Raw genomic sequence first — 24,451 nt, forward strand, 5'->3', positions numbered from 1 at the left:
GGTTCCCTGAAGTATCCTTGCTGCTACTTTACATTCACACAATCCGGAGAGCTGCTGCTTCACATTCACACAATCCAGAGAGCGTAGGAGATCCTAGGTGGCTTGCAGGCCACACCTGGACCATTCCCGTCTGCTCTGTCAGGACAGGGGTTCACAGCAGTGTTTTTCCCTTTCCTGTGCTGGCAGTGCTCATTGGCTGCTTTGGTTTAGGTGGGGTGGGTGCAGAGAGCTGGCCCCTCATCACTGGTCATCGAGTGTAGAGTCCCCTGAAGCCAGTTTCCATTTAGGTACAGTTGTCTTCACCACTATGTTTCTTTGTCAATGGGTGGGAAGAGATGATGTCATTTTCTTGTGCATTTAGAAGGACAGAGATTTATGAAATCCAGTTTGGGTACCTGTCACTAATAAATTAGGTTAATCTGGGATCATGATTGAGAATGAAAGATTGCATGTTTGATTTCATGAAGCAAAGGTAAAGGATATTTTATATGCTACATAGTGAAACTAAATATAAGGAGAGGAAAAGGGGATGGAAAGCCTCAATGGAGCTGTGCTGCTGTGGGGTGTGTGACCCCCATACCCGGCCCCCCAAATTCACAGAGGTTCCGGGTCTCCTTTCTACCGAGAGCTAGAACTTGAATCATACTGTCCCAGGTTTCTTGGAAAAGAAGGTCCCTCTGAAATTTTCAACTTTCAATCAGTTTCAAATGAAACTGATGCTTTGTGATTAACTTGAGCAACAGAAAATAAAAGGTCTTCAGGAAGATGAATAGCTTCACTTTTTTTCTTCTTGAGCAACAATCCCTACTTTAAACAAAGAGTATTGTGAAATAATTTTTCTTTTGAAAAAGAAGTCCTGTCTGGCTTACATAAATACTGAAACTGTTTCCCAGATTCCACTTACTGCAGAATGAAGTTGCACGTTAGTTTATCTACTTCAGAAAAGATGAAGAGAGGAGTGAACCTTGCCAGCACTTGGGTTGGTTACCTTCCAAGGCACCCAGGTACTCCAAGGCTGATACCATCAGTCCTGAAGTGATTAGACAGCAGTAGTGCATGGGCTGGCTCCACAAGAGAGAGGAGAGTCTCTGGGCTGCTGTAAGCAGTGGATATTCAGTCTATATATACAAGAGAAATCCCACAGGGAAGAAAACTTGTTCCTGCAAAAAAAAAAAAAAAAAAAAAAATGAAGAAATGCTTACTCAGGTCAAAAGAGGAACAGTTCTTTAAGTATACTGGTGAGCTACTTGGGAGCAGCATTCTCATAATTTTGGGGATTTCTGAAGGAAAACCAGCTCGTCTTAGAGAATGAATATGAGTATAGCCACTGTGAAGCTTTAGGATAAAACCAGACACTGGAATACATGAAAGGAAAATCTTCCAAGTCTCTAAGTTTCTTTGTAAGGAAACTGAGGGTTGAAGTTTCTTGGTTTAAGTGAGTGAATTTCTGACATACATAGGGAGACTAGAGAGTGGGCGGACAATTCTAGAGACTTTTCAAAGGTTTCTAACCTAAGCTTATTAAATTGCCATTTGACCCTGAATGTACTTCTCTGACAGAAAGGCAACAAACTGCTATGATTAATCTGTTTGATTTATGTATCTTCTTGTAGATGGTACAGTTAATGATTGTATTATTCACAAATTTTTAATATAAACACAAAAATAGAGTGGTGGCATTCACAAGGAGTTTTTAGGAAGTTTGAATTGTAAATTTAATAGATGGTGTGAGTTTCCTTTTTTTTTTTTTTCAGTAAGCAGGAAATTGGATGTCTAGCATACACTTGGACATCCAAGTAAGCAATCTAAAATATGAGGTGTAAAAGAGGCAGTACAAAATACATACTTTTTCTATGATACCTTAACAAGACTAGCACATCAGTTTTCCTTTTTAAGACTCATTGAGAAAACTTGGCATGTACCATTATAAGTGCTACAATCCTTGTAGCAAATAAGGGCTGGTGCCTTTTGACAGCACTGGTGGGAAGGGAGACCTAGTCCTGCCTTGAATTAGCTGTACAACATTGGACATATACATGCTTTGACTTCTTTGGGCCTCACAGGGGTTTCCTGAAAAGTAAGGTATTGAATTAGATCAGTGTTTATCAACATTTTAAAAGTCAAGCCTTCTTGAGTAAAAATAAAAATACTGCCCCTATCTCCACCCCCCACCCATCTCTTAATATTCTTTTATACTTCCAGTTGAGAATTACTAGACTGCATGATCTCTGATGTCTCTCTCAGCTCTGGAAAGCAGATGAACAGAGGTTTTCATTTCATTTTATGGGTAGACGCACCTTGCTCCTTCTTAAAGTTGGAAAGGGCCCTTTCCAGAATTCATTGTCACTCACCAAGAGTATTCATTGCCTTGAGTCCTTCCTGCCTTATGCATGGGCAACACCCAGAAGCTTGCTAGAACTGCAGAATCTTGGCTCTACCCAAGTGGCTGAGTCAAAATCTGCATTTTAACAATGCAAGTGATTCCTGTACGCATCAAAGTTTGAGAAATGCAGCAGAGCACTGTTTTGTAACCTGCAAGTGGCAGTATTAGTGGGGTGTGGAATCAATTTAGTAGGCCGCTACTAAGTCGCTACCAGCATTTCTTATTTAAGGAAATAGGCAAGAAAAGGTACTGTTAGGGTACATTGCATAGGGTAAAGGAAAATAACTTCTATGTCTTTGCCTGTATGTGTATACAGTGTTTCAATCTCAGGCAAAAAATTAATTTTTTAGGTGGATCTCAGGCAAAAAAAAAAAAGCCACTGTGCTTTGTGTCTCAGAGACAGTGTGTCTCAGAGACAACCATCTGCTTAATCCCTTCTACTTGCTCACAGACATTTACGTAGAAATACATACACAGAGATACATAATAAAAAGCTGTCCCACACTAATTATCCATATTGTGTCAGATGTAAACTGCTAAATTGTACCATGAAAAAGCAATAAATGTGGTTATTAATTTTTTTTGAGTTGTAGTAACTCAAAAATTTTTCCTGTTGATGTTTTACTTTGGCTATATACAAATCACAACACGGTCAGATACGATTTCATTTTTTGTATTATTATTATGGGAAGATTTCAAATACTTGTTCAGTTTCCCGAAAGTACAGATAATGCTTTTTTCTCCAGGGACTGATTTGTGAAACCCATAATGCTGCAAGCTTATTCACATGTCCCTTTGCATCTTGGGAAAAAAAAAAATTGAATAAATTCATTTGGGGTTTTTTGGGGGTAAGCTGGCTCACGTTTTTCTAACTTTATGTTTAGTTAATCACTTTACAGTACTTTCAATAAGTGTTGTGTAGTGTAAAGAAAGTATATTTTTAAATAGGTAATTTCCACCCTGAGGACTTTGCGATCTCAGCAATAATTCTTTACTTAACAAAAAATGCTAGAAGATACAAACTGTACTATACATAGAGTTTTAAAAACAGCTCATTAGAGAAATGCAAATCAAAACTACAATGAGATATCATCTCACACCAGTCAGAATGGCCATCATCAAAAAATCTAGAAACAATAAATGCCGGAGAGGGTATGGAGAAAAGGGAACCCTCTCGCACTGCTGGTGGGAATGTAAATTGGTACAACCACTGTGGAGAACAGTATGGAGGTTCCTTAAGAAACTACAAATAGAACTACCATATGACCCAGCAGTCTCACTACTGGGCATATACCCTGAGAAAACCATAATTCAAAAAGAGTCATGTACCACAATGTTCATTGCAGCTCTATTTACAGTAGCCAGGAGATGGAAGCAACCCAAGTGTCCATCATCGGCTGAATGGATAAAGAAGATGTGGCACATATATACAACGGAATATTACTCGGCCATAAAAGAAACGAAATTGAGTTATTTGGAGTGAGGTGGATGGACCTAGAGTCTGTCATACAGAGTGAAGTAACTCAGAAAGAGGAAAACAAATACCGTATGCTAACACATAATGGAATCTAAGAAAAAAAAAAAAGTCATGAAGAACCTAGGGGCAAGATGGGAATAAAGAAACAGACCTACTAGAGAATGGACTTGAGGATATGGGGAGGGGGAAGGGTAAGCTGGGACGAAGTGAGAGAGTGGCATGGACATATATATACTACCAAACATAAAATAGATAGCTAGTGGGAAGCAGCCGCATAGCACAGGGAGATCAGCTCTGTGCTTTGTGATCGCCTGGAGGGGTGGGATAGGGAGGGTGGGAGGGAGGGAGATGTAAGAGGGAAGAGATATGGGAACATATGTATATGTATAACTGATTCACTTTGTTATAAAGCAGAAACTAATATACCATTGTAAAGCAATTATACTCCAATAAAAATGTTAAAAAAACAAAAACAGCTGGAAGGAAGTTGACCATGCTGGTATCCTAACTCCATTGGGGTGAGGCAGGAAATTCAGGCTTTGCAGAGGTGCTCTGAGCTGTCATGATAAAGGTAATGCTGCACTTCCCTTAGGAAATTTCCTTTTTTCAATTTATTTTGAGTAAAAAGGAAGAGTTTGTTCTTGTCCCTTTGCAGGGCTCTGTGTCAAGGAACAAAACAGGTGTGGATTTGAAAATTCTTCATTTGAGACCCAAAAAGAGAATAAAAACACTCTCTATGCACCTGCATTCAGAATCCAGGAGAGTAATCAATTTTGTACCAGGAGTTTGGCAGGATTTTCTGTTTACCGTGTTCCAATAGCTGGTTGTTATGAACTTTCTTTTAAGGTGGTTTTGGAGCTATTACATGGTCTTTTGATGTATAAGAGATTAAATAGAATGTGAAATGCAACTTTTTACTGATTACATGTTGAAACAGAGAGATGTGAGGCTGTTAACCAACCAAAAGTCTCAATAGGTCCAAGTTATTCAGCTATAATATTTTCATCTGAAGACCACTCTGGCTATAAGAACTCTGAATATTATATCTTTAAAAAAATTTTTTTTAAATTTGTTTCTTTAAACTTTAGTTGTAGTTTTAGTATAGCTTCTGTATTTACTGTATTTCCTCATAAACATCTGTGGCTAAATAGGGACTCTGTGCTTGGCTTAAGTGGTGTAGGGAGGTGAGACCACAGTGCGACTCCTGTCTGTCTTCTAGCTGCGCATGTAGTTGGGTGAGTCTTCTTTCTCGGGTCTGCTGATTCAACCTCTTACTCCATTTCTCTGGCTGTTGGTGCAGGTAGATAAGAGTACCCAGGGGCCTGGCCTGGGTTCTGTCGTGATATGCCTTAGCTGGAGACAGCCAGAAGCATTATCCAGCCTTAGAATTCGGAAATGGAAGGGAGCTTAGAAATCACCCAGTCTAACCTGCTCATTGCCCAGGCAAGGACCTTGTGCTGCCCAGAAATGATGCTCCAGGTACTGGCCAAGGCAAGACTGGACTCCAGATATGCAGATTTTTCCATTCAGTCATTTTTCTTGTGTATGTAGAGAGGAGGGGGGAGAATTTCCTTAGGTTTATGTCCTCCACAAGCTATGCTCTTCATTTATCATCTTAAAATTTTCTCTTCTCCCTGTGAGACTCTGAACAGTCATGTGTGACATTATATCCATACTCTATATCGATTTCTAGGTACTCCTCCTACCTTTCTAGTGTCATCCCCCCACACACACCTTCTCCTCCCCAAACATCAGCTTGTCCTAGCATACCCTTGAGCCAACCAAGGGAAAAGACAAAGGAAAAGAGGTTGGTCTTTTCCCTGGCTTTATGAAGAATGATGCTTCCTGTCTGTATCTTGGTCGGCTCTTCTCCTCTGCCCACACACCCACCCCTTTCAGGACTGCCTTTCCTCTGTTTTTAATGACTTGCCATTAATATCCAGCTCCCTCAGCCATCTACTCCCTCAGTGAAACCGCCTTCAACCTTTCTGTCCCAGGCCCTCTCATCCCTCTCATCTCATCTCAGGGATGAGCACTTGGTTGAACTCTTACTACTTTTAGAAACCATACCACACCATTTTACGTGATGCAATTAAGGGTAGATAAGGCCAGGAGCCCACTGTTAAAAGCTTTTCCTTCCTAATGAATGTGCTTTCTGGTAAGGAAGTTTTGAACCCGTTGCCTTAAGCCCCTCACTTACTTTCTTGGCCTTCCAGTTTTCCGGTGAATAACATACTTAATGCCTTCAGTGCGGAATCTTTATGTTGTTTTTTGTTTTGCTTTTAAAGATTTTTTTTTTTTTGACGTGGGCCAATTTTAAAGTCCTTATTGAATTTGTTACAGTATTGCTTCTGTTTTATGTTTTGGTTTTTTTGGCCACGAGACATGGGATCTTAGCTCTCCCACCAGGGATCGAGCCCGCACCCCCTGCATTGGAAGGCGAAGTCCTAACCACTGGACTGCCAGGGAGGTCCCTGTTGTTTTGTTTTTTAAAGGCTTTTTTTAAAGAGGAGTTTTAGGTTTACAACAAAACCGCGAGGGAGATGCAGATTTCTCACCAACCCCGGGTCCCACACACTTATTCGCTTCCTCCGTTATCCGCATCGCTCACCGGAATGGTACATATTAAAATTTCAGTGCACGTCTGAAATTTATTTTTTTTTATCTGATGGACCTAGGTAAAGAGATTTCTATGTAGAGATTGCAACTTTACATTTAAGGATGAGATTTGATAGCTATCTTAGTGAATATTAATTACGAAGCCTTGGGAATTTTTAGTTTTAGATTTTTTAAATAGCAAACATAACAACATGGACCTCTCTGCTTCGACAGACAGAATCCAGCAAAAGAATGCTGAATAACCTATTGCTCAGTTTCATAGTTTGAGGCTACAAAGTTTGTATCCAAACAAGGAACAGTGACAATATGAGACCCAGTTCATTAACTAATTAGCTATGTGATTTTAAGCTTTGATATCCTGGCATCCAATGGGATTACCTGATATCTGCCCATTTGTCCTCCTTCCCAGTGATGGGTGAGTAAGACTCTGCATGTGTGAAGGGGCACCATTGTTCTGGGCTAATGTCGGTGCTGTCCTTTCGCCTCCTGGCCTACCCGGAAGAACATCTGCTTCCTGGCCAGCTTCTCATCTCTCACTAACTCACCTCCCACTTCTCAGCTGTGTACTTTCCCAGCTCCCTGTGCCAGGAACTTTATCTTTCTCAGTTATTATTCCTAGCCCTTTTGGAGCCACTCAGATGTCTAAATGGAAACAAACCAACAAAAATGTTCTGACTGTGACAAAATTGGCCTATTCAGATGATCTGCCCCCCCCACCCCCGTTCCATAATTCCCCTAAATTATTAAATTTCCTTTGTATCTTGAAAGCTTTGGGAGAAGAACCAGTATATGGCATTAGTTTGGTAGACAGTGCCTTTGTGTAGTACTCAGTTCACGCCAGGCTTGATACTATACTATTTCCTGGAGAAATGATGATGTCCATGACTTCTGTCTGCTCTCAGGAGCAACTGTAATGATTATTTTGCTTCTGGATAAAGGAAATAGTTGATGTGGTAAACCTCCCTGCTGTTTGGTGGTGGGGTGTGTGTGTGTGTGTGTGTGTGCGCGTGTGCGCGTGTGTGTGTGTGTGTGTAGGGGGTGGCAGGGTGGGGACAGGGATTATGGATTATAACCTTAAACTATGAGGATGACAGCCTTAAAGAAGACTTGAGGGTAATTAAAAGGCAGATACTAGGTTTCCCTTCCCTTCAAAGTATATTCTTAGGAAAGTTACTAAGTGAGGGGGTGAGGGAAGAACAGCTTCAGCTATAAGATTGGTCAGAGCACTATTCTTGAGCCTATTAGAAATAGGAAGGAAATAGGACAATAGAATTTATAGTGACAGGTCTTTGTTTTTTAATTGTTCTTTGCTGAATAGAAATCTACAACAATGTACATGATTACTAATATATTTTTAGTTCACACGTGGTTAATCCCGTTTTTAAAAGAGACTTAGATTTGCATTTATATAGAAGAGACTTCTTAATGTGCATTGGGGTGAGGGGTGATGTGATGGGGAGGGAAATAGATTTACCGTACGTGTAGTTGCTGCGTGTCTGTCTTTTGGTGTAGGAGGTGAGTGGGCTTTCCTGGTGGGATGGAGGCATCAGAGCTGTCCACACAGGAAGTCTTCCCTGAGTGCTGTCCACACAGGAAGTCCTCCCTGATTGTGGTCCACACAGGAAGTCCTCCCTGAGTGTTGACAAGCCCTCTTCCTGCTGGTGCCCACACCCACTCCTGCAGGGAGTGCCGAGAGGCTCTGCTAACAGAGCCACCCATTTGTTCACCACCAACTTTATTTTTCTATCACTTTAGGCATGTGAATTCAGCCTAGTTAAATGTTATTGTGAAAACTGAATTAGCTTGTTTTCCCTGCCCTTGGATAGATAACTTGATAGGTATCTTGTTTACCTGACCTGAAGCAGTGAGATTAGGCCAAAGAAGGCTGAGCTACAGACTCCTAGGCTCTTGTGGGATGGGTCAGCACTTAGCTGTGGTCATTCAGCCACCCAGTTCCTTAAATAGATAGGTTGAATTTGTGAAAATTGTCCACATGCTTCATCCAAGGGGTGGAAGGTGGGGAGTGTCTTTTCAAATTCTAGGGCAGCTTAGGGGTTTTTGAGAGGCAAAATGTAAAAGGACAACCAGTGATGAAAATGGAGTTTGTTAAAATATCGTCCACTTGTGAGCTTTTTTTTTCTTTCTTGTTTTTTTTTTTAAGTTTGCGGTTCATGCTGTTGAGGCACTTGACTACAAAGTGTAATTGCTTTAAATTGATCAGGGTTCTGAAGTTGTAGATAAAGACTTGTCAGTGTTTGTGTTTCAATCTGGGAGTGAGGGTTTCATTCTTCACTGGTTAAGTGGAGCCTTCCTAAAATGGTGACTCTGATGTTCGGCTGTAACGTGCTGTAGCTTTCCAAAATTGTTTGCAGAATTCTTTTAATGAAAAGATTTATAAGGTCGAATTTTAAAAACTGAACTTTTTAAGGGTTTTGTTTAAAAAAAAAAAAAGCACAAGTTGACTGTTGCTCATTAAATTAACTTAAAGGCACCTTGGAATTTTTTTTCTTAAAAAAACTTAGCCACCAATGGTATTAAGTGTCATATTTCAGAAAAACTTCAGTTTCATAATTTAAGTTGCAGGAAGAATGGGCACAGAAAAATGAAATAATATTAATAGTTCATTTAGGATATAGACAGTGTCTTGGGTGCCATTTAGAGTACAGATTAAGGGCTCTGGCTTTGTTGTCCAGCAGATCTGAGTTCAAATTGCAGCCCTGCCGCCTACTAAAAGTGTGACCATGGCACATTACTTAACGTCTCCTGAGACTCAGTTTCCTGATCTGCAAAATGGGAGAACAATTATGCATCTGTCTCGTTTGGATTAAGTAAGATGATGCATGGCACTGTGACGCATGGCACAGTGCCTGGCACATATGAAACATGCAGGATATGACAATAATTATTACCCTGCTCTTAACAATTATCATTAACCCATTCTGAATATTTTGGAATAAACTCCTTTATTGTGTTTGCATTTTCTTCTTTGAACATGAGGAAGTCTTTATCAGGATTTAAATTTTTAATTTCAATGAGTTCTAAAAACTCAATCTTTGATCTAAAATTTTCTGTACCAGAAAATGGAATATGGACAACTTGGACTAATTTAATGCTTCTTGTCTTTAGTCATCAGCTATTTCTCAGAGTTGATAATAGGATTCATTTGAATTTAACCTTGGTCACCAGGACTCACCAGAGACCAGTCACCCTCCTCAGGATACATTCGGGACCTCCCTTCTCCCAGGTGGGATCGGAATACTAGGAGATTTCTTTCCCCAAAAGAGTAGGTTAGAGAGAAAGTGGGGAGGCACAGACTGTATATGCTCTCCACCTACTTCCAGCATGGGAGAATATTGCTGTCATAAATATGGAGGCCGGTCAAAGATGCATTCCATCAGCTATGTAGATCATGGCTCTGCTTCTGCCAAATATAGATACAGAAATAAAAGCCTGCTCCTTCATGTCCAGGAGATCTCCAGATAACTCACACATCCACATGTTTCTTTTCATTGTGTAAGTCTATGCCCGACACTCCACTTTCCACCCCAGAGAAGAGCAGAGGTGAGAGCTGAGGCAGACTTGGGATGCAGTCTTTCAGATGCCTGCTGGTTCACTTTCTTTGGGTGGTGTCATCCCACTGCAAGGTGGGCATGGACCCAATCCACAGCTTCCGTCAGACCCCTGCAAGGCTTACACAGGTGACCACGTTTCATCCCCCGACTGCAGCGCTGAACACACCAGGTCCTATGGTGAAAAGCTGTGTTTGAGGCAAGCACAGGCTCTCGGATGTGAATCAGAGGCGATTTAAGAAAAACTACAGTCTTGCCTAGATGTCTACAACTGTCAGTTCTTTGTGTAAATCGAAGGCTAGGGACAGGGTGGCGATGTATGTGTTAACTTCCCAGCCCCTCTGTTCTTCACTGAAGTGAGAAATAGAGGGTGCCTGGCTGATTGGAGGTTGCAGCTAGCAGTTACATTGAGTGACTTTGGAGAAGGGACATAGACCTCTGTGTGGCACAGCTGAGGGGTCTGAGGTGCCAACAGTGGCAGAGCAGGAGAAGGGCTTAGTTTATACCTGGAAAGCTGTTTTTATCCCTTAGAGACAAACAGGGATGAGAGGAAAGGATTTGAGTTCAACTGCTTATTAAGGGCATAAATCAGATAGACTTGATAGGATATGATCTCAGACAGGTTTTGTTTGGATTAAGCTGTGCTGATGTTCCTGGTTCAAGTTCAGCCTTCATTTATACATTGACTGTTGTTAACCCTTCTTGCACCTCTCCTTTCTGAAAAAGAATCCCTTGAGATAAAGTGGTGTTTGGACTCTGATTTTAATTTAGCAAGGGCGCTGGGCAGTGAGAAGAGCAATCTTCATAGTATAGGCCATGAAGAAATGGTTACATGTCTAGATTCATGAGGTGCCCAGCGCCTCAGGTTACTGTGGAGTTAGGGTGGCCGTGGCAGAAACTGGGTGCAGAGCCAGATAATCTGTCCTGGAAAGTTGAGTTTGCTGACAAGGTCAGCAAGGTTATATTTATTGCAGGGGGTCTACGTTTTTAACTTTCTAAAGTGGAATTTAATAGTGTCCTAGAGATGCCTCATTTTCTTGTTTATGGTAGTAAAAATCAAGCTGTAAGATTTGAAAATTTTGTTGAATGTCTAGTGACTAATTTTACATCTTCCAACTGTTACTCAGTGTCAGTGATGCCCTTGGTTAGTCTATTTATTATTTAGAAGATGTGAAGTAAAAAAAAATTCCTGTCCTGGTGTGAAACTGCAGAGCATTTGCTGTGAGGACACTTTGGGGTGTGCTGACTTCCATGTCAAACTGAACCATTTAACTTCCTCAAAGGTCATGTGTGTGGCATAGGGACAGAGAACTGTGGTTTCTTTCGATTGGTTAACAATTATCTGATGTGAGTACATTTTCAGACATTCTTCCTAGGTGGCTGCCGACTGAAACCACACTGAGCCTGGCTTGCAGGCTTTGTAAAAGTTACCTTGGTTGCTGCCAGGCCTGGGAAGGTTTCCAGCTTCTACACCATTCTCACAGGGGTTAAATTTCACAAGGTTAGCCAGAGCGAAAGGTAGCCGACCTGTGAATCTTATCCAGATGTCTCAAGGAAGCCATGGGCCTGTCTTAGAACTAGGTGAAGTCTTCCTTATTTGAGCCTCTTGACTGAACTCTAACCTTCTTACACTTGAAGAGTAATCTTTTTTTTTTTTTTAATCCCTAAGAATCATCTCAATAAAATTGTCAGCAAGTTTCAATCAAGTGTCCGTCAGAATTTGAAAACCTTTTCAAAAGTCCAGTGATTTCTAAATGACTGTAGATTAAAAGGATATTATCAATAGCTTTATGCAAGTTCGTTTTGAGTATCAGATATGTTCCTTAAAGTATTTGAATAAAATCTTACAAAAACTTAGTCCTGTTTCAGGTGTAGGTAGAGAATATTCTGCTGAGTAAAATCCTATTATTCATGTTGAGGGAGAGGGTATTTTTGTAGAATGAACAGATCTTTTTTAAGGTGTAAATGAAAATCTGCGGTAAAGTAGCTGAAGATAAATCTGTATGCATATCTTGGTAACTTCGTCTTGGTTGGGAGGTCATACAGCCTCTGAATGGTGCCGAATCGGTTCTGTCTGGCGTTCTAACGCTGCCGTCTTTGTTTTCCAGCAGTCTCTGGTCCCAGCCCACCCCATGGCCCCTCCCAGCCCCAGCACCACCAGCAGTAATAACAACAGTAGTAGCAGTAGCAGCTCAGGATGGGATCAGCTAAGCAAAACGAACCTCTATATCCGGGGGCTGCCTCCCAACACCACAGACCAGGACCTGGTGAAGCTGTGTCAGCCGTAAGTAGAAGTCGTTCTTGTGTTTAGCTCCTAAATATCTCCTTGATCATATTACAGAGTGAGATAAATTGTGTTATAAGAGAGGTTTAGTACAAGACAAATCTGTTAATGCTCATTCTGGTCACAGTTGACAGGGTTTCTAAGTTTTGAGTCCTTGGATGCTTTTTCAGTCAGCATGACGATCAACAGAATGCCTATATAATAAGATAAATTTTGGAGCATTTGCTCAGTAGAATTTGACTTTATTGGCGCATGAGAAGCAGGCTATGAATTGTTTAAAAACACGGCTGGTTCCTTTTTGAGGAGTGCTCCTATTTTGTGGAAGCACCTCTCGGGGCCATTCTGTCTCATCATAAGAGAAACTTTCGTTGTCACCGTTTGTCAGAAAGGTAGTTACCGTCTAACTTAATCCTAAATGGGTATAAACGCTAATGCCAGGGGGGCAAAGGTAGTCTGTCTTCACTCACACCTGTAGTTTTGTGGTCCGGGTTGTTCACGCTCAGCTCTGGGCATTCTTTTTTTTTTTTTTAATTAATTAATTAATTTATTTATTTTTAGCTGTGTTGGGTCTTTGTTGCAGACTTTCTCTAGTTGCGGCGAGCGGGGGCTACTCTTCGTTGCGTTGCGCGGGCTTCTCGTTGCAGTGACTTCTCTTGTTGTGCAGCACGGGCTCTAGGCGCGCGGGCTTCAGTAGTTGTGGCACGCGGGCTCAGTAGTTGTGGCACGCGGGCTCAGTAGTTGTGGCATGCGGGCTCTAGAGTGCAGGATCAGTAGTTGCGGCACACATGCACTGCGGCATGTGGGATCTTCCCGGACCAGGGCTCGAACCTGTGTCCCCTGCATTGGCAGGTAGATTCTCAACCACTGCACCACCAGGGAAGTCCTCAGTTCTGGGCATTCTTATGCCCAAAGTTCCTATTCCTCTTCTCACTGCCCCCCGTGCTGTGTCCTGAGATGAAATGTGCATACATGTATAACTTTGTTCCAAAGGAAATTTGCATTATATGCTTGTCGATAAATAGAATATAAGTATGCTACTTTGCTGCAATCACATTAACTAAGGAAGAAAGCACCAGTTTAAACCAAGGAGCCAGAAGCACTGCACATTGCAAAGATCACAGTGTAAAGACTAAAAGCCTCCAATCACTTTAAGCTATAAAAGCCTACACGTACAACAGCCTCTTTTATTTTTCCAAAGACAATCATGGTCCCTCACAAACAGAACTTTATATAACTGTGGAAAAGGACGCCCACTAAAGAATGTTTCCTGTTCCCTGAAAAGCATTTCCATTTCTAAACATATGATTAATAGCATCTTATTTTTGTTTTACTGGGTAAAGTATACATTTATTACTTCTTGCTTTAAGAAAAAAATTTTCTTCAAAACTTACTTGGGCAGCGTTTGCAAACTGGAACTAAAAGTAACATCTGGCCTTCCATCAGGAGCGCTGGTGGTTTTGCTCTGTTGTGTTTTTAGGAGGGTGGGACACTGGGAGGTGGTTTGTCAGCATCTGGAGTGCCTTCGGAAGGCCGCCACCCTCAGGACTCTCCCTCCGCCTTTCCCGTGTTACCCTTCTGATCAGCCCCTTTGGACTTTGTCTGCAGCCTTTGCTCCCAGGGCAGTGAAATAATGTCCTGTGCTAGGGATGACTTTGAAAGCAAGTCCAGCTCTTGGGGTTTGTCATGCCTGACCAGAGTCGGATGGAATTTTGCCAGGCACGCCCTGCCCTGTTGCAGCTGTTCAAGACCACAAATAGGCCTTTTTGCTATCTTGTCTGCTGTTGACCTCTACAGGCATCTCCCTCTGCTTTTGCAACATAATTACAGGTAGATAGAGCACCTGAAGTCTAAGGAGCTAAAAATATAACTTTGTAGGACACAAAAGAATGAAATGAACCCTCACATCCTTGCAGTGTAAGAGAAGGGGAAAGGATTTCAGAAGACAAATTGTTCCTCAGCTAGTTTTGAACCCTGTAAGGTGAGTTGTAACATTAAGGGGATAGAGTTAAACAACCATAAAATAATAGAGTAATACCATGTTTTATATGCAGTAAATACGTATTTGAAAAATTAAACCAGCAGTTTTTTTTACTGAGTCAAATCATATTCCAAATGCAGCAGAAGAGCATTTGATCATCTTTCCTGAAAAATTCATTCCTTTGTTGTTGGTGGTGTCTTTGACATACGTGGATTTTCTCAGCATGTGTAGACATCAGTCTCTTTGCTGTTATCAATAGCAGCAATAATGGTTTGCTACTCACTCTCTCCCATCATTTGCAGAACCCCAGGTTTGATATTTAGCTCTGATGATAGTTTTCTTTATGTATTATACAGAGGCAAGACATACAGTAATAGAGAACTCTATGTGAGTATCTGCTGAAAGCTTTGTTCCATTTAACACAGAGCATCTAATAAGCACCAGATTTGTCTGGTTGACAATTTTGTGTCTTAAAATGTGGAGAGAGCAAAAAGGAGCATTCCTGTTCCGGACTTAATTGTTTCCAGTAAAGAATAGCTAGTTGGCCACATGGAAGTGACAAGAACCTTATGGAAAAGTGACTCATCCTAGAGCTTAAAAAACTGGACATAATTAGAGATTTTTTAGAAAAGTTTCAGAAGCTTCTCAGCAAAGATAGGTGTAAATTCATAGCTCTAAAAATATATATATTTTAGAAATAAAAATTTAGCACTGTAATTTACAAATTAACGTGAATTGTAGGAGGGGCAACAATTGAAACAAGTAATTTGGGTCTCTAGGGGACTTGGATATTTTAGAGGGTTATGTAACAGAAAAATGGAAAAAGATACCTAAGAATGTTTGCAACAGGGACTTGATAACATACAAACAATGCGTGAAACCTGAAGGCAAGAATGACATGAGGATTGTGAAAACCGGAGAGGGAGACAGAAAGTATTTTTAAAAAGCTATGTTTGGAGTAGAACATACAGATGCTATAATGTTAGAAGAAATGACAGTGAAAAAGCAGATGTCAACACAAAAGATGGCAGTGAAAAAGCAGCCTCAGCCCAAGTCAAAGAGGGACTTGGGACACTGGAAAGTGTAGGTCAACATGGCTGAGGGAAAGGGGGCTCACACTGGAGGGTGGTCAGTTTCGGTGACTTGAAGGACACTGGTCTGAAGGACTGGGCAGGGATGTGACAGTGGTGATGGTGGTCAGGTGATAGGGAGTGAAAGGAGATCAATTTTCTAAGAGGATTTGATGAAAGAAGCTGACCAGCTCTAGCGAACTTCCGCACTGTGATGTGTGTATATATAGGAAGTCTTGTTGGGACCTCGTGACCACTCTGGCTGCTGCAGCTCTGCACCCTATTTCTAAAGTGTTATCTGCTCAAAAAGAAGGCATCAGTCCAGTTAACCAGCACATTTAGGAAATGGAATGAGCTGGGTGACAGAAAGGACTCATCTTTTACCCCCTGACCTTTAGATAATCTTCATTCTCCGCCTTCTCTAAAAGCAAGCCAAACAAAAAATTTTGCCTGACTGTGTTGCCCTTCCAACTTCTCTGGCAGATTTTCTAGGCAGATGAGCCGACGGCTGTTGGTGCTGCCATTTTCTCACTACCTTAACCCTTCGCATTTTCCTTTCAAGTTTCAGCTGAAACTGCATGGCGTCTTCCATCTCCCTTATTTCGTCTGGCTTGTTTTCACTGTTGTCCACATCTCCTCAACTCCTTGCTCTTTTTTTTTTTTTTTTTTCGGGAGACCGGGGCACGAACCTGCGTCCCCCACATCCACAGGCGGACTCCCAGCCACTGCGCCACCAGGGAAGCCCAACTCCTTGTTCTTTTGATTTAAGTTTTCTTGGCTTGTTCCTCTGCAGCCCCATCCTCTCAGAGGGTTAGTCTCCACTCTTTACAATTTTCTGCAGATTTTTCCACTTGAATATCTTACTAGCACCTCAGATTCAACACTATCTCCTTCCTCTCCAAACCGTCATTCTTCCACATTTACTCTCCCCAGGTTGAAGCTTTGGAGCAGTGTTGGCTATTTCCCATTATCCTCTTAGTCACCAAGCCCTGCGGCTTCTTCTTTGGCCTGTCTTCGTTCTCAGAGCCGGAAGAATTGGGTGGTTCCTCCCTCCCTCCCTCCCTGAGGGGTGACAAGCGAGAACCGTTTGTTCCTGCTGCTGCCTCCCCTTGGGCCTCTCCATTGCCCTTTCTTTTTTTTTTTTTTTTCTTCCTGCGGTACGTGAGCCTCTTACTGCTGTGGCCTCTCCCGTTGCGGAGTGCAGGCTCACGGGCCCAGCCGCTCCGCGGCATGTGGGATCCTCCCGGACCGGGGCACGAACCCGCGTCCCCTGCATCAGCAGGCGGACTCTCAACCACTGCACCACCAGGGAAGCCCCGTTGCCCTTTCTTGATTTTCCAAGGTCGAGTCTAAGCTCCCCCTGCCTCCTTCATGCGTGGACCACACTAACCTCTCCTTATTTATTTTTATGCATCCCCACCTCCCAGTCAGCATCTTACTTCCATACATTTCTGTTCTCCAAGGGCTTGTTATGTAGCAGCATGTCTGTGACTGTGTGTAATGCTGACAGCATATCATCTTCACAGATTTCTTACCTACAGTATAAACTCATGGTGGTCAGGGTGGCAAGATTTTGGTGCCCCAGAGTTACCTACCACAGTGCTAGGCAAGTGCCTTATTCTCAGTCAGTAGCCTGTAAAAGGGGTCAAATAATGCTTATATCATGAGGTTGTGATTCGAATTAAATCAAGTAATATAAGGAGAGGAGCTGGTGCACAGTCCAGGTCATTGAGCAAATATTAGTCTCCCCATGCCTGAGCCTTTACTCCTCAAAATCCTCCTCAAAATCCTAACTACTAGAATAAATTTAAGTTATATGTAATCCTCCATTTTAAATTAAGGAGAAAATACCAGATTCTGATCCTGAAAGCTGGGAAAGCCAGAGAATAGATTATATTAACATGAACCACCAGCCTTCTCTCCCTGAGGCGTTTTTTGGGGGGGGACAAGGGGGGAGGGCCGGGGGGTGGGAGGAGAAGCACTTCACTCACAAAAGACTAGTTTTATCCTCATGCCACTCACCCCTGATTTATTCCTTGTCATAATACTGTAAAATCTTTTGTTGTGTCCCAACTAATTTTTCTGAAAATGTAAAAACAATATTTGGTCCAATAAAAACAAACAAAAACAGTATCTGGGCGCAAGGTTTGGTCCATAGTTCTTCCTGGTTTGCAGTAGGAGCAAATATGTGGGTCTCTGTTGGCCAAGGATGGACATTTCTGTGATACTGACATCACATGAAAAGGTCTGCATAACTCAGTGTATCAACAGCTTATTTTAAAGGAAAAAGTCTATTGATATTAAAACGAGATGAGGTATTTCTACTCCTCCCACCTTCTACAACCTTTTTCTCATTCCCAAACCAATCCTTGGTCAACCAGTTTTTTGGGGGTTTTTTTCCCCTTTCATTCAATAGATATCTAATTCATTTCAAAGTACAGTAAAACATGATTTTTATATAAATGTGAAATTAAATCTAGCCTATAATATTATAGCCTATTACTAATTAAAAGGAAATATTTTTGATATAGAATGTTTCCTTGGTTGTAATATCCAGTATATTTTCATTTCCTAGTGCTTTGTTTTCTGTTTTCTGCAAGTTTTCCTTATTCTTTTGAATATAATGCAACTCTTAAAAAGGTGAAGCGGAAAAGCAACACAGATCAACAGAGGCAGGCATAAACAGCCAACCCTAATTTAAGACAGAATAAAGTAAATGTTATAATCAGTGCAGTGTTCTGGGAGGGGTCGGAGAAAGTCTTCGTTAACCTCGATACCAGGGGATAGCTTTCGGGGAGGAGATGATTCTCAACCTTAAAGGACAAGGTAGATTTCATGCGGGGTGGAAATGATAGTGTCCTCCAGGCCTCCAAAAGGGCCCAAGAGATGTGAGCGTGCTTGGATGTTTAAGAAAGCACAAAGAACACTTCTTGGTGCGAAGCTGCCATTCAGCAGTTGTTCGTTAGCCAGGGCTCCTGGTGCCCGGAGTGGGGAGTGTGGATGTAGAGCAAAGAGAGGCTGAGATGCAGTTTGGGAGCATATCGTTAGCACTTTGAATAATAAGCTGAAAAGTTTGGAGTCTGTTCTTTAGTTACAAAAAAGTTGGCCCGTGGAGTGGAAGAGAAGCATAATTCAGTGTTTTCTTTTTTTCTCAGAATGGTAATTACAACAGAAGTCAGAAGGTTGGCTTGGAGAAGAGGGCTGTCATAGGCTGAGCCGACGCGACCCTGAACCAGGGTGGTGATAGGCGATGGAGGGGAGAGGCACTGGGGCGGCAGGGCGCCTTAGAGATAGGAATGCGGGGACTGAAGCATGATTAAAAATGACTGTAAGGTTTTAGCTTTGAATAAAGTGAAAATGTGAGTTTTCACTAACTGAGAGAGAGTGCACAGGAAGGGCACAGACTCTCACTGATTCTCAAACCCTAAACTCCAGCCTCTCCCTGTGTTCCCCAGATGTGGCCGTCCTTTTATTCATTCATATAAGCCACAAACAGGGCCCACTGAACTAAATATTTTTCTGAAACCACTAGTTGTTTTGTTGAACACTGACTTTAAAAGAATAATTTAAGTTCTGACTATAGTAAAAAGTCAGGGCAACTGTTAGGAAAATTGAAATGATAAGGAATAATTCTTTATACATTTCCATTTATCTCTGTAACTCTAAAATTTCTTAAGCAGTTTATCTGCTGAAAGTTCTTTTTTCTCTACTCTGGAATAAAATGATCATCCCTTTTATTTCAAAATCATTAGGCTACTTTTAAGGTAAATTTGAAAGTGAAGGCATTCTAGTAAGATAAATACAGTTTTTTATGCTTAATTAATCAACCTTTAACCCTAATAGGAAGTTAAACCTTAAGTGTTTACCCTGAAAGTAACAAGGGCCTGACAGACCCACTATTAGGAAATCCCAGGTATATATGAAATCCTTTGGAATTTATATAAAGTTCAAGAAATGAGAGTACCTTAAATTGAAAACAAAACAATGATCCTGTGATGAAGTAGGAAAAATCACTCCACCCAAAAGTGATCTGATTCTCACTTTCAAATTGAAGAGAGACTTTAAAGCCAGGTAACCCAAGGCCATTCAGGTATCCCCAAATGACTCAGTCCAAGAAGCCTGAACATACCCTAAGTTATTAATACATTTACTTTAGGAAAGAAACACAGCCCACATGGATGTATGCTGGAGTATTCAGACAGCTGTACAAACGTGAAAGACATGGACCAAAAGATTTTATTGCCTACACTCAGTATTATTCTAAAGTCAGACTTGTGAATCTTACAGACCCATAGCTCTTGATATAGTGTTAAATTAGAAGCTGACATATCTCTTTGAGGCATACTTTACCCTTCAAGTGACGTTTCTAGGCAAGTTGAAGTAGTGTCTTAGTGGTAGCGGCGGTGGTGGTCATGGTGTATTTAACTCACACACATCAACAATGAAAGACCCACAGATTGTTTTTTCTTTGGTATCCACCACCTCTAGGATAATTGAAATTTGGACATACTGAGTTGTATTGTATTCCAAAGCCATTTGAGCTTTTAGGTTTTTTAAAATTGCATTTTACAAGGGTACTGAAAACTGTATCTAGCAAAATTTTATTAGGTTCCTTTGCAAGACAGTCAGAAAAAGAAAAGTTAACAGAAACATAGAGTGATAAAAAAAAATAGTTCACTCATTAAATGTGTGCCTTAACAAAAATGTTTTATTGACTGGAGTACTTAAAAAAAGCTCTCCCCAAAAGTGAAATTGAGTTGAGATGATGTTTGCCATAGATAATCATAGCAAATGCATGCCATTTTTCTTTCTGTTGCTATTATATAGCTCCTTGCGCATATATACATTTTATTTATATGGTAAATAATAGGATTTCTTTTAAGTTCCAAATGTTTTTGTTCTGTAAAGCAGCTAATTTTTATCCTCTCAATAATTCTTTCTTCATCGATCTAGAAGATTCTCAGAATATAAAATACTATTAGCAATAGTTTCTCGGACTTGGCTGCTCTTATTATTACTAGCATAAGAGGGTGACACATAATAATTCAAAGCGGGCTTAGACCAAGAAAATTGGGCATTTTCTGAAAAGTGTGATCTAAGATGTGAAGTTTTCAGACTTTATCTCACTCTTTTAAAAAGGTGTGCCAAAAAAAAAAAAAAAAAAAAGGTGTGCCAATCTATTGCATCAAAATATTCAGTCATTAATTGTAATTTAACACTTTCTTCATGGACAGTATTCCAGTCAGGGTCTATATAGTCAAAGAGTAAAACGGGATGCATTAGGCACTGAGCAAGATTATATATCATCTTTGTGATCTTTTTTTTCCTCTAAAAATGGAAGTCAAAGCAGATTTCAGAGTTGAGGAGCAACAGTGTGTATTTAACAGTGTGTATCTCCCTAGTCATCTCTTGGATAAGCTATATAAAATCGTTTATTTTCTTGTTCACGTTAATTGCTTCCTTTTCCTTCTTGGTATGAAAGAATTCTAGCACTTTAAGAAATACTTTGTGTGCAATAGATCTTTGACGTACCAAGATATAGTCTGAAGACTTTTGGAAATCCCAGAATTTCTCAAAAATAATTTCAGCATCAGAAAAATTCTCCACAAATACCTGCTTTCCAGTAGAGAACCAGCTCTTTCTTAGACCTCTCTTTGCTCTTTATTTTTATCATTAGAACTATCAGTTGGCTTTTTTTAGGGGGTGGGCAATTTTCAAAAATTAACACAACATTTAATCCCTTCTTGAGAGTTACTGCTACACAATTAGAGCAAAACCTTCTTGAAATATGGACCCTGGGTGATGGGCTACGCTTCTTCACTGGCTGCATGACTCACTTCCCTCTGTCTGAGTGCCCATGATTCAAATACATACCGCAGCAAAATTTTAAGTTACTCCAGGTCAGAGACTTTCAGTGTCATCACAAGTAGTTGAAACCTCAAACATTAGTTATTGCCAAGTACCTACTACATGTATGCATTTGATATTTTGGCAGAAAACCTCAATTATGTCTATTTTCTAATTTATTCTCTGTGTAAAATCTGCTGGTAAGCACGGATATTTAGAGCTTTAGCCAAGCCTCCTTACTGTCAGTTGACCTTTTTCTTAAGGGTTTCGTTTTGTTATTCCTAGACATGATTAAGAGCCTTCTTCCCTGTATTGCCCAAATACTGCACACACTGTTGGCAAACCAATTTCAATGTTAGCCTTAGCAGAAGTTAATTGGGAACCCAACACTGAAGATAATGGCCAGAATCAGAAGAAGTTTTTCAAGAGCATCCTCTCCTTCTCTGTGAGAGCAGATGGAGTTTACTTTATGTTCATCCCCTGTTCCTCTTTCTGAACCTTAGGTTTCTGTGGCGGCAGCTTGGGGGTGTTTAACCATTAAATGAAGTTGAAGGTATCATCAGGAATAAAAGCCTTAAGTCTATATTTGGCAATTGTGCTTGGTTTGACTTAGAATTTCCTTAATGGGATAGCATGAATATTAGAAATTTACAACCTCTCCCTTCATCTTTCCCCATCTTCATTTTATAATAAATTATGGAAAACATTTCTGCATAATGTGTAAACACCTGAATAATGCCAGCAGCTAACCTTTGACAGATATTTCCTGTGTGCCAGGGACTGTGCCAGATGTTTTATTATTTAATCCTAAGAACAACTTTATGAGCAGTATTGTTATCCCCATTTTATTTTTTTAACTTCTTTTAAAAAATTAATTGATTAAAGTTAATTTTAATTAATTTTTTAAATTAATAAATTAAAAATTTTTTAATTTAAATTATTTAAAATTTTAGAAAATATATATTCTTTTTTTCAGATTCTTTTCCATTATAGGTTATTACAAGATATTGACTATAGTTCCCTGTGCTATGCAGTAGGACCTTGTTGTTTATCTATTTTATATATGGTAGTGTGTATCTGTTAATTCCAAATTCCCAATTTATTCCTCCCCCTCAGTTTCCCCTTTGGTAACCATAAGCCTGCTTTCTATGTCTGTGAGTCTATTTCTGTTTTGTAAATAAGTTCATTTGTATCGTTTGTTTAGATTCCACCTGTAAGTGTTATCATATGATGTTTGTCTTCTCTGTCTGACTGTTATCCTTATTTTAAAGATGGAGTTGAGAGAGGTTTCCTTCTCATATTGCTCAGGATAATTCAGCTGATGATGGTAGAGCTGGGACTTGAGCTTGGACAGTCTGACTCTAGAGCCCATACTCCGAACCACTGTGCTTTCTACTTCCCCAAACATACTCTGAATGCCAGTTCATTATCTTCATCCTCCCTTCATCAGTGCCCACGTTCCTCTGTTTACCACAAGCTATAAAAAGACTCATTTCTCCGGGATCCTAAAAGAGATATTCAGCCATGATAGATTTAAGAAGATTTTGTTAGAAAAATCAGCTTTCTTTAAGTCCCCTTGAGTAGCCAGCAGAATCAAAAGTTCAAGGTAAAGGCGGGAGGATAGAGGAGGAACTCATCTTTCCTGACATCTAACAAAGTAATTCCTTCTAATGTAGCTGGTTATACACAACTCAGCTCCTGGTTAGCTGTCTAGTGTGCCGCTCCCCCGAGATTACACAGTACAGAGAAGGTATGTCATTTGCTTGATGCCTGAGGGGCTTAGTGCATTACAAAGAGAAACATTCTTTTAGGGATCCCCATCTAACAAATCCAAACAACAGTGCTTTACAGAATGGCCTAACATAGCATTCTAATTTTACTAGAAGTATAAATCTGATTAAAACATAAGACCAAACCTCTTGTGAGGAGAAATTAAAGTAGAAGTAAGTGAGTTGTTAAGCATCGTGCCTTTGATTTTGCTAGATACTGCACTGGGTACGGCACATTTCCTGCCCTCATGGAGGTTCTTGTCTTATATGGAAAATAAACTTCACACATCATGTAGACCAGAATGTGGTGTTGCCATGTGAGAGACAGAAAGTGCTATGGAGATTAGAAGATAGGGCGTGATTGCATATGATTGGGTGGGCATCAAGAAAAGCTTGGCATCTGAATGAGTCTTCAGGAATGGGTGAGCAGCTCAAGCCCAGGTTTAAAGCCAGTACTAGCCTGGCTGCCTGCCTTGTCTGGTCTTCCCTAGGACCATATCATGGGGTTCTTTAATACCAGAAGGAGGCTTGTACTTCACTGGGAGGAGAGTAGGTCCAAAGAGGAAGATGATTTGGTGAGTGTAAGATTTTGAGTGTAGGAAACTGGGAGTTTGGTACCATTAACAGATATAAGGATCACGAGGAAGAGCTTGGTTTTTATTCTTGCCGGCAAATTCTCATCTACTCTCTGCGAATTCAAATTGAGTACCTGTCTGCCCAAATTGAGTACCTGTCTGCTTTATGAATTTGTGTGCTTTTGATATGGCTATTAAGTGGAAAGAAACAACACATCAATTCCAGACTGATGCCTCTTCAGTGCAGAAGAGAGACTAGTAATTAAACCTGATTATTTGTCAGCTGGAATACTGTATATTGGAAACTTTCTGCCAATGTAGCCCTTACGGTCAACCATTCGATCTATATATTCCTCCAACATGTCATTATTTTCATAAATTTTTATAGTTCAGTTTTAGGGGCTTACACTTTTTAAAACATTGCTTTTTGTTTAATAACATGCTCTGCAACTCCCTTGATAGGACCATTTGGCTTCAGACTGGAGACTTTTGAGAAGAGATTTTGTAAGAGAGCCATGGGACTGAGTGGGAGGAGAGGAGGACAAGTTTCCCTAAATGGGGTATCTAGAATTAGAGAGGAAGTGCACTCATAACACAAACAAACCTGGCCAAGTTCATGGCTGTGCCAGGGGACGTGGACTCTTGCTCCTCCTGGCTGTCCTGGCCGTCTGTGTCCTCACTGACCTGGCCACACCAGGCTTAAACTTGTCTAAATTGGTTAAACTTGCCTATGGGACCAGGATCACTTGTCTTCCTCGTTTTCTGTTAATGCCATAACATCTTTCTGACTCTATTACTCAGACGTCTGTGAGGGAATCTGTATGAAAAACTAACATTTTCTGAATGACAGTAAGTCCCCTACATACGAACCTTCAAGTTG

General features: G+C 40.7%; 1 protein-coding gene across 4 annotated transcripts in view; it reads left to right on the forward strand.

The window, feature by feature from the left end:
* The window catches only part of RBMS1 (RNA binding motif single stranded interacting protein 1), a 131,459-nt gene that overhangs the window by 23,934 nt on the left and 83,074 nt on the right, over nt 1-24,451 (forward strand). For all 4 annotated transcript variants that reach the window (XM_024735880.1, XM_024735881.1, XM_024735877.1 and 1 more), the window contains exon 2: nt 12,157-12,332. In XM_024735880.1, coding sequence (XP_024591648.1) covers nt 12,157-12,332 — 176 coding nt within the window. The remainder of the gene's footprint in view (nt 1-12,156; nt 12,333-24,451) is intronic.

The sequence above is a fragment of the Neophocaena asiaeorientalis genome, unplaced genomic scaffold, assembly GCF_003031525.2.
Source record: "Neophocaena asiaeorientalis asiaeorientalis breed wild unplaced genomic scaffold, Neophocaena_asiaeorientalis_V1.1 scaffold72, whole genome shotgun sequence".
NCBI lineage: Eukaryota > Metazoa > Chordata > Mammalia > Artiodactyla > Phocoenidae > Neophocaena > Neophocaena asiaeorientalis.